General features: G+C 40.0%; 3 protein-coding genes across 3 annotated transcripts in view; 1 reads left to right on the forward strand and 2 right to left on the reverse strand.

Annotated features, from left to right (window-relative positions):
• The window catches only part of Fak (protein tyrosine kinase 2 Fak), a 34,781-nt gene extending 30,762 nt beyond the window's left edge, over positions 1 to 4,019 (reverse strand). Inside the window, exons 1-2 of the mRNA XM_090173781.1 lie at positions 3,904 to 4,019; positions 3,743 to 3,832 (exon numbers count right to left, since the gene is read on the reverse strand). Coding sequence (XP_090029907.1) covers positions 3,743 to 3,816 — 74 coding nt within the window. The 5' untranslated portion in view covers positions 3,817 to 3,832; positions 3,904 to 4,019. The remainder of the gene's footprint in view (positions 1 to 3,742; positions 3,833 to 3,903) is intronic.
• Positions 4,020 to 4,116: 97 nt separating this feature from the next.
• Positions 4,117 to 4,949, forward strand: SmD2 (small ribonucleoprotein particle protein SmD2). The gene is made up of 3 exons (XM_090173785.1): positions 4,117 to 4,270; positions 4,422 to 4,598; positions 4,660 to 4,949. The coding sequence occupies exons 1-3, from the start codon at positions 4,266 to 4,268 to the stop codon at positions 4,847 to 4,849; spliced, it is 372 nt and encodes a 123-aa protein (XP_090029911.1). The 5' UTR covers positions 4,117 to 4,265; the 3' UTR covers positions 4,850 to 4,949.
• LOC149948679 (proteasome subunit alpha type-6-like) lies at positions 4,950 to 6,186 on the reverse strand. The gene is made up of 5 exons (XM_090173784.1): positions 6,028 to 6,186; positions 5,714 to 5,808; positions 5,562 to 5,643; positions 5,071 to 5,500; positions 4,950 to 5,010 (listed from the first exon to the last, which is right to left on the reverse strand). Exons 1-5 carry the CDS (start codon positions 6,101 to 6,103, stop codon positions 4,953 to 4,955), a joined length of 741 nt encoding a protein of 246 aa, XP_090029910.1. The 5' UTR covers positions 6,104 to 6,186; the 3' UTR covers positions 4,950 to 4,952.
• Positions 6,187 to 13,249: the final 7,063 nt, after the last annotated feature.

Raw genomic sequence — 13,249 nt, forward strand, 5'->3', positions numbered from 1 at the left:
CCATATTGCTACGGACTTTCCGATATTTCCCATATTGCTACGGACTTTCCGAGATTTCCAATATTGCTACGGACTTTCCGAGATTTCCAATATTGCTACGGATTTTTCCTATTTCTCAAATTTCTTCGGATTTTCCGATAATTCTACATTTCTCCGAATTTTCCGATAATTCTACATTTCTCCGAATTTTTCGATATTTCTAAATTTTCTACGTATTTTTCATATTTTTTGATAATTATTTGTATTCATCGCAACACCAAATTCCTCAAATGATTAGCCCCATACGTCATTTGTTGGCCTAGTCACTCCTATAAGGCTAAAACGTTTCCTCACCTGGTTTATCGTATTTCCAGTGTGTTTCGCAAATGAATTGCCAGGATTACCTACAAATTGTACACCGGATTACCTTCAGGCCCGACAAGAGGGGGGGGGGGGCAGCCGGTACAAATGACCGGGGCCCCTTGCAGCCTAAGGGCCCAGGTTTGAACGAACGAGGTCAACTTCTCTCTGGTTTCACTCTGCAAAAGGATAGCTCTCCAATAGTAATGGCTCTCTTGGGGCCCTGAATTTAAAATTTCTCGCCGGCCCTGCTTACTTTGATATATTATAAACATTTTCTAAATCCAAAAGTATATAATATCTAAGGCTGGGTGAATAACCGAATTAACCGAATAATTCGGTCGAATATCGAAACGAATAACCAATTCGATATTAGTTTCACGCCTTTTTTGGTATTTGATCGAATATCGAATAACATTTGCATTATTCGGCAAATATTCCGAAAATATAGCTGTGGGTAAAGCCAAAACCTGTTTTGAGGGGGAAAAATTTCTATTGCGGTTGACGGTTGGAATAAGTGTCTTTAGGGCAATTTTATATTATTAGTCAGTTGGCATATTATTCGACAAATATTCGGGCCTATTATTCGATAATTTAGTATTTGGATTAAGCCTAACTATTCGGTATTTGGTTCGAAAACTACAATTCGCCGTTAAGAAATTTTTTCGGTATTCGATAATCGCCTCGATAGGCTAAAAGTTTTATTCACCCAGTCTCAATAATTTATCTATTCGCTTGGAACGTGTACCTACCGCAGGTTCCCGTTGATTTTCCCAAAAACGTTCGGGAAGAAAAAATATATGGATTTTCTAATACTATTTTCACGGGAATATATGTTTTATCAAGAACGTATATATGTATAAGAACGTTGAACGATCAAATTGGCGCCTGGTGCCATGATGCAATCGGTTTCAGAATAACTCCGCCCTAAAATCCGCGTGCAGCCCTCGCTTGAACTAGAACGCGGTTTTTTGGGCGGAGTTATTCTGAAACCGATTGCATCTTGGCACCAGGCGAAAATTTGATCGTTCAACGTTCTTATACATACAGGGTGTCTTCATTTGATCGGCCCAGGCATTTTTTCAAAAACTATACTTTCTAGAAATGTGAAATTTTCAGTATGTACTCTCTCGGGAGAGATCGTTGTTTTTTTTTTGGAAATTTCAGAAAAATCGTGAAATTTTTCACGGTTTTAGAAGTGTTAGTTTTGGAACGCTACGTTGTAGAAGAAAAGTTTCAATTTTGTTTGTTTTTCATGACGAATTATTTCAGTGGCGAAATGTCCGAATTCCACCATACCAATTCCATTAAAAGTTTTCGAGTATGCTCTACAACTTGCTTCTTGAAACTTTTCGTCTACCACGCGTTCAAAAACTAACACTTCTAAAACCGTGAAAAATTTCACGATTTTTCTGAAATTTACGAATAACAACGATCTCTCGCGAGAGAGTACATACTGAAAATTTCACATTTCTAGAAAGTATAGTTTTTGAGAAAAATGCCTGGGCCGATCTAATCGAAGGTACAAGTTTCATTTTAATGTTTACTTCCGCTGACACGTATCTCGTACGATTTTCATTTAAAGATTTACCTCAAATATTCTGAATATTGTTTAATCCCGAAATATTTCGCGTCTAAGATTTACGTCTGGAGCTTAACGTAAATTCGGGGCTTATAATAACAAGAGTGAAAAAAGTGGCAACATTTGATACTTTTTATAACTATTACGGTTCCTACGAAGCCAAGAACATATCAGCTTAGACCAAGAAAGATATCAGTTTCAACTAAACCAAAATAGAGAAGACACAAAGACAGTTAAGCTCGCGTGTGAGGTTACCCCTGACAAGATCAGTTTGCACTATCACCGACGATACGTTGAAGCGGAAAACGACGGTACTTTTTGATGAACTCAGACATCGTTAATAAACTTCCCCCGCGTTCGAGATGCAGATAGGAGGGGGGGGGGCAGGAAGATGTTCCACAGAAAAAAATATACCCCCCTTCCCTGAAAGTCATATAAAATATATATATATACCAGGAAGAGTCTCATTATTTACGGGTACACGTTAGGTCGGGGACGAACGACAGAGAAAAAAAAGTATGGTACAGAAAATGCCCAAAATAGTCAGTCTACTACTGGCAACGCAAAACCACGCGTCTCAACAAGAGAGAGAACAAATAATTGGAACAAGATGTCCCGTTGGTTCCGTAATGGGTGGACGGTCATTTGGCTCTAGGAGCTCCGAATGTAAAATCCCTAGCTCTAATAAACTCATTAAATGGATGAAACAGTTTTTGGTTTTACTCGTACAGACGCAACTATCTTCTTTTAATAGACAGACGGACAGACAGACATCGGTTACGATGATATTTCCGTTTACAAGTATCGTTCCCAAATTGGGATTTTAAAAAAAAAATTAAAAAGCAGTGATAGTTGGGATGGGTTTTAAAAAGAAATAGTTGTTGAAAGAGAAGCAGAAATGATAGACCTAGGCTTAAAGTGGCAGGATTGCCGCGATAAAAGGAAATTGTTGCTATTAAAGAGGATAATTGTACAAATGTATAAAAACGTCATTGCTGCCTAAGGGGAGCAATGTAAAGGACATAATCTGCGTCACTCAACAAACCAACAACGCCTTTCAAATAATTTATATTAACTGTGAAATGACGATTGCTTTAATTGTAAATGTCTTTTCAATAGGATCTGAAAACTACTTCAATGATATGTCACACTGAGCGAAAAAAATAATTGCGATCATTGATACTAAAAATGCCATAGGAGGTGCTAATAATTACCCAAAATTACCATAAAGGAAATTTATCAATCTCGAACCCGCTCGGAAACAATCCCGAGTGTTTGGCAATATTACTTTCGTACAACTTTGTGAAACCTGCCATGCATCAATATAAAATTTGTCGCTGAATTCTAAGCGCCAGGTTTACAAATAACTATAACAAGAAAATAAATTTGGCAAACAAATGACTTTTGCCCCACCCACGGTCAATCTCTGCTTCACTATCCTACATTATGAGCTATGTTTGCAAATGTAATAGTAACTGCTCCACTTACATCAGATTATATAATACTAATTGTGGACAGCAAAGATTTAATCTAATCAACCAATATTTCATGACAGAAGTACCCATTTACCCCATAAGTGTACACCATTCCCATTTTTTAAAATCATAATTATATCATGACTTTAAAACCAGTGAGCCAACTGATACCTTCCGTAGCGAGGTTAGCCACTTATATATGTATAACATATAAAATATATCACTATTGTCTATACAATATTATTCGGTACGAAAATTAAAACAAGGCTCAACATTATTATGGAGCCAAAAGCCGAAGCCCTTGAAAATGGGACCAAGGCCCAAAAAGAATCGCGGTAAACCTTACTTTAAACATTCCTTTTGCTTCTCCAAATACGCTTGCCTCGCTGGTGAATCCAGAGAATGTCCTCGAGAATGCATCCACAATATTTAAGTACTTAAAATAAAATAAGTTTCTTCAAATCAAACTTGTATAATGCGAAATACACCATCTTCCATTCGCGTAACTCATTCGACGCATCGCTAGATTTGCTGCAGCTTTCCCGATTATCCCAAATAATTCTAGAAAGATTCTCAACGTCTACGTCAAAGCATTCATAATAATTCTAAGCCGTGGGCCGACGCCTGTTCGTTTCACGTTATCGGTGTTTGCTTAACCTCGCTCCTTAAGTTTTACAAAAAATGGAAAATTTCCCTTATGGGAACGCTATCGCCATCTATATGTTATATATTTGTAAATCAAAAAGCGGTAAGGATCGGGAATTTGCTCAAAGATCGTCATTCTTTGATATAACGATTTAACTTTACGTACTTTTATAAAACATTCTACAATTTCTCCATTTCATAAGTGACTCCACAAAGCTATCACTATGTCGTAAGTGAAATTAATTTACATTAAACGTCTTTAAACACCCTAACATTCTGGGCATTAATTATTACTAACAAAGGCTTAATACGTTACTATTTTAAAGTTCCGTTATTATTCGGCATAATCACATTGTTCATTCATGTTAATTTTTCCTAAGGCTTTTACAAAAACCAAAAAGTGAAATGACCCCTGAAGAATTGGCTAAAAGGGAAGAGGAAGAATTCAACACAGGACCACTTTCTGTATTAACACAATCGGTTAAGAACAATACGCAAGTTCTCATTAATTGCCGTAACAATAAGAAATTACTTGGCCGTGTCAAGGCTTTTGATAGGTAAGTTATTAGAAAATTATTGTAAGTCATTGAATATATTTAAGGCTAATTATGTTTGTAGACATTGCAACATGGTTTTAGAAAATATTAAAGAAATGTGGACCGAAATGCCCAAAACTGGGAAAGGAAAGAAGAAAGCAAAGCCTGTGAATAAAGATAGATATATCTCCAAAATGTTTTTAAGGGGAGATTCGGTTATTTTAGTATTAAGAAATCCCATGGCCACCCAAGCTAAACCAGCAGCTGTGTAAAGAACGATGATTCATATGTAATAAAAACACTAAACATCACATTTTCATGGAAAAAAAACCCAACATTTATTTTAATAAAGACTCGTTTTCTTGGAAAAAATTCTCAATCTTTCTCTGAGATAGCAACCAAATAAGCTTCAATTTCTTGTTCAGTCAAAATGCTGCAAATAATTTTTTTTTAAATAATGAATTAAATAACGATACATTTGAAGTAAACATACGTAAATTTTGGTTGATCTTTTGAAACTACAGCCACTTCTAGTTCTGTAGGTTTAAAATCAGCGGAGAGAACAGATGACAAAGCTGAGATGGCCAATTGAATGGCATCATCATTATCGTAATCCATTCGCTTCTTGAACTTTTTCTCCAAGTAGTTGTTTGCTTCAGTTTGTTTCACACCAACACTTGTTGCTTTGTATCCGCAATAATACCCTGCTGGGTCAGCTTTGTAGACTTGAGGGCCATATTCTCGGTCATAAGCTATCAGCATCATACTGCAGCCCAGTGGTCTCATTTCAGCATTTTGAGTATAGACTTGAGAAATATCTGCTATTCTCCTGCAAATCATGTCTATGGGCATATCATATTGATATTTGTATTTCCAGTTCGCAGCTTCATATCTCGCTCGTTGAACTTGAGACTGGCTGTCAGCTAACAAAAGATACGTTTTAATATTCCTTGGCAAAGAGCAACAAAATGTACCTTAACTTACCGACTAAACCAGTCATAACACAACCGCAAGTATCAGTTATTTTATACAGGTGAGTAATCGATGAAGGGTCCAAAAGCTTGTCCTGCAAATTCAGTAAATTACAAGGTTATTCTAGGGTTAAAGCCCTAGTGAATAAGCTTTTAAGAACTTACGGGCACTTTCTTTTGCGTAACAAGAACAGCAGTATCTTTTCCTTTCAAACCAACTGAAGTCAGTCCACCCTGATTAATAGCCTTAAACGCATATTCTGAAATATTATAAATAAACACGATATATAGTCAACTTTTAAAATTAAATATCTCTTGAACAACGAATTTAAGTTCCCACCAAAGCCCAGAGGGCCAGCATTATGAGCCTTGGCCTATCAATTAAAATTAGGATATCATACTCGTAATAATGGAAAATTAACCATATTTTTACTTCGGAATTAAATTAACGTATATTATACATTAATTATTCAACTTACCAACTTGATAAAGACGTCCTTCAGGAGAAAAAATAGTGATATGACGGTCAAAACCTGCGCTAGTACCTCTCGCCATGATGATAATCAAAATTTTGCTGCTTGCAGAATGATTCCTCGGCCAATTTCGAAGTTGTTCTTTGGCCGTACTCTAGTGTCTCTAGCAGCCTTGGAAATAAGGTTTTTTTTTAAAAACTGGTCCTTATGACCAGTGACCCCCTAGCATATGAATTATTAAACTGGTCCTTATGACCAGTGATCCCCTAGCTTATGAATTATTAAACTGGTCTTATATAAAATGTGCCAATGTCATTTATATGCCTTAAAAAACATATACTACATGTTTAGAAGTTAGATTATGTTGGTAACATTAACTTTGCACGAATTCAAAATAGTTAACTTTATTTTACGAGTACCACCAGAATAGTACAATATAGTACTATCTCACTTAAGACTACTACCAGAGCCTAGAAGACCCTCATAATTTACCGTATTACATCTCTTTCTCTAGGCCCCGTAACTCCAGAGTCCCCGGTCCATTACCGCGTAGCCAGGTAGCCTACCGTACTCGGGGGAAAGCGAGACTAGAGGATTGAGGGTTTGAGGCCAGAGGGGGGTTAGACAGTTCGACTCGTTCAAGGGATGCGAGTGAAGGGACTCTACATAAAACCTCGGCGTAAGAGGAGTCGGGAAATCCAAATTGATATAAACCTTTAATTAATATAATATTATTTGGAATTATTAAACTGGTCACCTTCTGTTTTTTTTGATATTATTTCGAATTAATAAACTGGACACGGTGACCAGTGACCCCCCAAATTTTGAATAAATAAACTGGTCTGAACAATTAATTAACTGGTCTTTGACCACCTGACCACCGTTATTTCCAAGGCTGGTCTCTAGCAACCCTCGACCATAGACAAAGAAGAAATAAGGTTGAATCACGCGCAGTCGCATGAATTTTTTCTCGCGCTGTTTTTCAAATTCGTTTTTATTTATCCTTTTCTAAAAGTTAGGCTTAGCGGCTTAGCAAAAAATAAATAAAAAAATTATATACCCTCTCTTACAATAGGCGCTTAAATAAAACATCTTCCCAGAAATTGCCAAGAAGTAATATTTCCGACAGCCAGGACTCATAAGTTACTATTTATATAGTGCTTGTTGAAATATTAGAAAGCTGGAAACGTTTCTCGAACATAACATCGGTTTTTTGCTAAGCCTTAACATGCCAAAAAAGTTACCTGGTTAAAAGGAAACACTTGCTGCATACCGTAATGCAAAAGTAATACGTTTAGTTCTAAAGGAATTAGTTTTCATCTTTTTCCGAAAGATAATTTTATACGAAATGAATTAACTCTGCCTCCATAAAAATATTCCGTATAATTTTAATTATTTATACCATAAGAGGATGATGATAATAATAATAATAATATTATCTTCTTATACTTAGTTTTAGCTAAGACCATTTACACCTGGACTACAATGCCAACGTATGAAAATCGCACAGGATTCTCTTCACATCGCCACAACTGATCATTCTCGGCGCATCGACAACTTAGATCTCACTATCACCAAAAATGGTACCTCGATTGACTCCCTCGCGGGCGATGTCAATACACTGGCCTCGTCACTCAAGGCCACCTTTGATGCCATGGAACAGTCTCTTCTGTCGAAAATAACAGATAAACTGCAAACCCCTTTGCCCCCACCTAATTCCGACTTTGTAACTTCGGAGGACCTGGCCGTGGAAAATAGAAGGCTTAACGCCATTCTCTTTGGTGTACCTGAGGATCTTTCGCCTGAAGACGAATTTGGAATACTTGTTGAGCTCTTTGCCTCGAGTAGGGTTCCCACTAACCTACCGTATTACCGACTTGGCGCTAGAACCCCAGCCCTTCCTTATCGTGTTTCCGCACATGGCTGCAAAACGAGCTTTTCTTGGGCTTATCAAAATTCGACGCTCTACTAACTCGCATTATAGTTATTCCGCTCGTATTGATCAGACCCCGAAACAACTAGCTGACTATCGCCGTGCCTTAGACGAACTACATAGCCGTGTTGCCAGAGGTGAATCTGGCCTAGTTATTCGGAATAATACTGTCGTGAATTTGTCTCCTTCACGTGACTCTTTCTCTACGCAACCGAGTGACAGAACTTCAGTCCAGTCATTAGCCACCAGCACCCCCCCACATTCCTCGGCGGTTATGTTCTCCCCTATCCGCCTAATGCAATCTATAACTCATCAACGCATAGACCTCCATGCTCCGATAGTACTCGGCTTCCTTCAAAAAACTCTTTTCAGCCGCACTCTCGTTAAGTAATCCTGTGCGGCTTCCCTCGTCTGTGCTCCCTTCAACTTCAATCTCACCTTACTCCCATCCAACTCCTCGCCCTGTGGCGCTATCGGTTTTAAATCCTGGCGCTTCTCCGTTCATCCCTACAACTAGTGGATCTTTGACCCTTCTCTCCACGAACACTGGCTCGTTGCTGAGCAAACTATCTGAACTACGCTTACTCGCCTGGGAACGTGTCCCTGATCTCATAGCTATCACTGAAACTTGGTTTCGGAAAGATATGGGCCCTGAACTTTTTCATATCGATGGTTACGACGCGTTTAGAGTTGACTGTGACTTAACCAAATGTGGTGGATGTATATTGTACTGCCGTCCGTGGCTTGCTGTTTCTCTCAATCGCTCCCTTACCTCCCCGAATATCTTAGCTTGCCAATTTAAAATTGCTTCCTCCTTAATTCTTATATTGTGTTGTTACCGTAGTCCCAACTCATTGCCTGGCTTTTTCAAGAAACTTGTGGGAACTGTGGAGAGAGCCAGTAGCGGCGCTAAGGTTTTTCCACAGGTGGGCTAATTATTTTGTGGCCCCTAAGAATTTTGTGGCCCTTACAACCATGGAGTGTAGCTACACTCCATTTTACAAATTTAGTGACCCCTTATAAATTTTCCAGGAAGCGAGAAGAGCAAGGTCGATTTCTTATAGTGCGGCTCTTGTCGCGTTTACTGGACCTCTATTACCTTGTATCCGACCTGGAGGGGACAGGTGCACGTCCGGGGTATTTCCCTAAATTCCCTTTCTTTTCTTTCTATTGTCCGTTCAACTTTCTCTCAATTTCCGCTCCCTTCCTCCCGAATCTATCTGTTTATGGTCTACTATCTTATTGTGTAAACAAATTGATTTTGAAAGTTTTTTTTCCAGAAAAACTTTTCTTGGCAATAAAACCAATTTCTAGGGATAAAAAAAATTCATACATTCAAATATGTGGCCTCTTAATTATAAATATGTGGCCCTTTTAATATAAATATGTGGCCCCTCTCAGAAATGCAGGGGGGCCGCTACTGGAGAGAGCCAGCAAGTTAGCGGACCGCCTTATTGTGTTAGGCGATTTTAATGCTCCGGCTATTGATTGGCCTTCCCTCACTACTACCAAAGGTGTGCGTTCTATTGAGGCTCGTCTTCTGAACACTGTATCAAGTTGTAAATTGCGCCAACATATTACTAGTCCTACCCGCCACCGTGGTAATAATGTCCCCTCCCTCCTAGATTTAATTCTCACGTTTGATTGGGATATTCCCCGTAATATCTCTCGCCTTCCCCCTTTCGGTAATAGCGACCACGACATCCTTTCCTTTTCCCTCGATTGTGTATGCTCTGCCCCCTTACCGCGTCCGGCTCCTCCACGGTACGCCTATGATCGCGGCGACTATGATCTTTACCGCGCGGCATTACAAACTAAGGACTGGTCTAGTATCCGGCAGGTTCCCTCTCTCGATTCCAAGGTCAATTTGTTTTTACGCCTTGTTTTTGAAGCGCGACAGGAAAGTGTCCCTCTAATAACTGTCCGACCCTCACGTCGCTCGGTGCTCCGTAAGGAACCATGGTGGACGTCAGATACTGAGTCTCTCATTTGGGCCAAGCGTACAGCGTTCCGGGCATTTCGTGCTTCCCCTACTATAGCACTTCGCCATGAGTTTGCTACTCGCCGTAATGCTCTTACCAAGCATATTCGTGCGTCAAAATTCAAATACGAAGCTCGTCTTGTTGATGAGATTCCCAGCAATCCAAAGGCCTTATATTCTCACGTCTCTCATTCCCTTAAACCAAAAAAGCCTCTGTTTCGAAGGCGATACACTCCGTGAGCCTGAGGCAATAGTTAAGGCGCTTAATGAATTTTTTAAATCCGTTTTTACACCTGAACCCCACTTGGAAGCCGTCTACCTCGGAGACTTTGCTTCAGGGATTGATCTTGGTGTCACTTATAGCTCTGTTCGCCGTTACCTTTACCGTTTACCTATTCACAAGTCTCCTGGCCCTGACAACCTTCATCTACGTCTATTACGCGAAGGCGCATGCATCATAGCTTCTCCCCTCATGGAAATATATCGCCACTCGCTCCAATCTGGTAGGCTACCCGCCATTTGGAAACAGGACAATGTTACCGCTCTCCGTAAATCCCCCACTTCCTCCTCAGTTGACACATTTCGAGGTATAAGTTTGCCGTGTATTCCTTGTAAACAGTTAGAGACGCACGTTAGAGATTATCTTGTTTCTTTTTTTATCTTCTCGTGGGTTTTTTTCTCCGGACCAGCATGGGTTTCTTCGGCGACGTTCGTGCTTTACGAATCTTTTAGCCACTTTAGATCTCGTCACTAAATCCTTAGAGCATGGCGACTCTGTAGACCTGATATATCTCGATCTGCGTAAAGCCTTCGACACCGTTCCCCATTCCCTCCTTATCCGTAAATTAGAATTACTCGATGTCCCCCCTTTGCTAGTTAACTGGATTGCTAATTTTCTTACCGAGAGGGTTCAACGCGTGACATTAGGGGATGTCGTTTCCTCCTGGTGCCCCGTTAATAGTGGTGTTCCTCAGGGTTCGTTGTTAGGACCTTCATTGTTCGTCATATATATCAATGTTCTCCCGTTAGCTATTCGGGAATCTTTTATTAGGCTGTTTGCTGATGACTCCAAACTTGGGCGCGAAATCAAAGTATCCCACGATTGTCTATTGTTGCAAAGCGACTTAAACGCTTTGGACTCCTGGGCTTCAACAAATGGGATGAGTTTCAACCCTGATAAATCCACGGTCCTCCATTGTGGTCCTAACAATCCCCTTTTCCAGTACCGGTTGGGTGGTCGGGTCATCAAGGCCAGCGAAATTGTTCATGACCTTGGCGTCATGTTGGATAGAATAATGTTGGGCACCACTCACAGTCGGGTGGCTTCTGCCCGCGGCTTACGTGCCCTGTATGTTTTAAAACGTTCGTTTTCCTATTTCTCTATCAAGTCCTTTAAGGTGTTATATCAATCTTATGTCCGTCCACATCTCGATTATTGCTCGAGTATTTGGTCCCCTCACCTGGTAAAGGATATTGAGAGGCTTGAGAGAGTGCAACGTAAGGCCACCAAGATGGTTTCTGGCCATCGTTCTCTGTCTTACCCTGAACGTCTTGCGCGCCTTGGTCTTTTGTCCCTTTCGAATAGGCGTCTGAGAAATGATTTGGTTGAGGCCTTCAAACTAATTTATGAATTGTATGACGTCTCGGCCACCTCCCTCTTTACCATTCGCTGGACGAGTAGGAAAGCTTCTACGATCTGTAAGGAGCGTAATGCTTGTACCTCGCGCCGTGTCTTCTTCACACAGCGAGTAGTAAACTCATGGAATGCCCTCCTTTCCCCAATTAAGATTAAATCCTCTAGTTCTGCCTTTAAGTGTCGGCTTGACAAGTTTTACGGGTGGTAAATATCTTTCTTGTATATAATTGTATAAAACAAAAAAAAAAATTATTTATATTTTACTTTTCCTAACTGTACCTTTTACCATATCCATCGCCATTCCTTTGTCATTGCTGTTATTTCATTCATATTTTTGTGTAACTTTCATGGTATTTTATATTATCTACATTCCCTACTAATGCAGGGCGCAATAAGTGTAAACTTTCTTTTCCTGTTTAATAAACTTTATTATATAACGTTATAACTCCGATTTCAGAGTGTCCGCTACAAAACACCAAGTGGAGAAAATCCGCGATAGTAATCCACAAACATGCAGCAACCCCCCCTTTTTTAGGAGGCGAACGGTTCGCGCTCTCTTCCGCTGTTTTTCTCTTGACGCCGTAAATAACTGGCGAAAATTGGTCACGACTCGCGGGGCGACCGAGTAAAATGTCGGGAGAGGAGCGCGAAGTGAACGCGTTTTTTCAGTCCGAATTCCCTTGTGGACGAGAGTTGCCTCTAAATAATGATGGTGGCGTTGGGGTAGCGGCGACACTAGCCTAACAACAACGCCTACCTTCATTGCAGTCCAGGTGTAAATGGTCTTAGGTTTTAGTAACATTATATATTTTACCTTAAAATATATTATCGAAAATTAACATTAGTATGTTCCTTATACACGTGAGCCGACGCGTTTCTTATCTGACGCAAAATTCTCACGAGGGCAAAAACGCGTCTCAAATTGGCTTAAATATGACTTTTTGGCTAGCCATTCTAAACGTTTAACCGACCGACCGGAAATAGTTCCTTCCCAGATGAATTTGGAGAGCGGAGTAAAAACCGAGTATCTTTTATTGAAGCGTCCATTCTGTGCCAAAGTCCAAGGCGGCTGCGGGTTTCCATATTGACGAAAGATTGAGGCAATGGCACCCGGAAAAGGAAACGTGAATTGTATGGTGTGCGGAAAAGAAGATCCACCGAAAACTGTAAACCAAGCGCCGACAGTTAGTTGGATTGAGTGCAACGGGTGTAAGTTTTGGCATCATTTGGTCTGTGTGGGGTTAGTGGAGCCTTTGGGAGATACGGTGAAAAAAACTTGGAAGTGCAGTGTATGTAATACCCAACCTAAGGAGAGTTCTCAAGATGAAAAGAAAAGATTCGGGCTGCGTAGTGCAAGTCAAAAAAATCTACATTGGGTTCAAGCACGGGTCTGGATATTATCGCCAAACACGAAATTCAAGTAGTAGAGGTAGATGGCATAATGGAAAAATTTGGCTCAGTTATGCAAATCCAAATGGCAATATTTTTCAACTCTATGTCAACTCAATTGGATAAGAAATTTGATACTATCCGCACCGATTTATTCCGAGAGATTGATCTACGGGAAATAACCACTGCCAGTAAGATCCAGGATGTTAAGACAGAACAAGACCAAATTCGATCAGAAAACTTGGCCATGTCGTCCCGTTTGTCAAATATTGATAAAGCTGTGACCAGT

This window comes from Leiobunum rupestre, chromosome 4 (genome assembly GCF_980474605.1).
Source record: "Leiobunum rupestre chromosome 4, qqLeiRupe1.1.hap1, whole genome shotgun sequence".
Taxonomy (NCBI): Eukaryota; Metazoa; Arthropoda; class Arachnida; order Opiliones; family Sclerosomatidae; genus Leiobunum; species Leiobunum rupestre.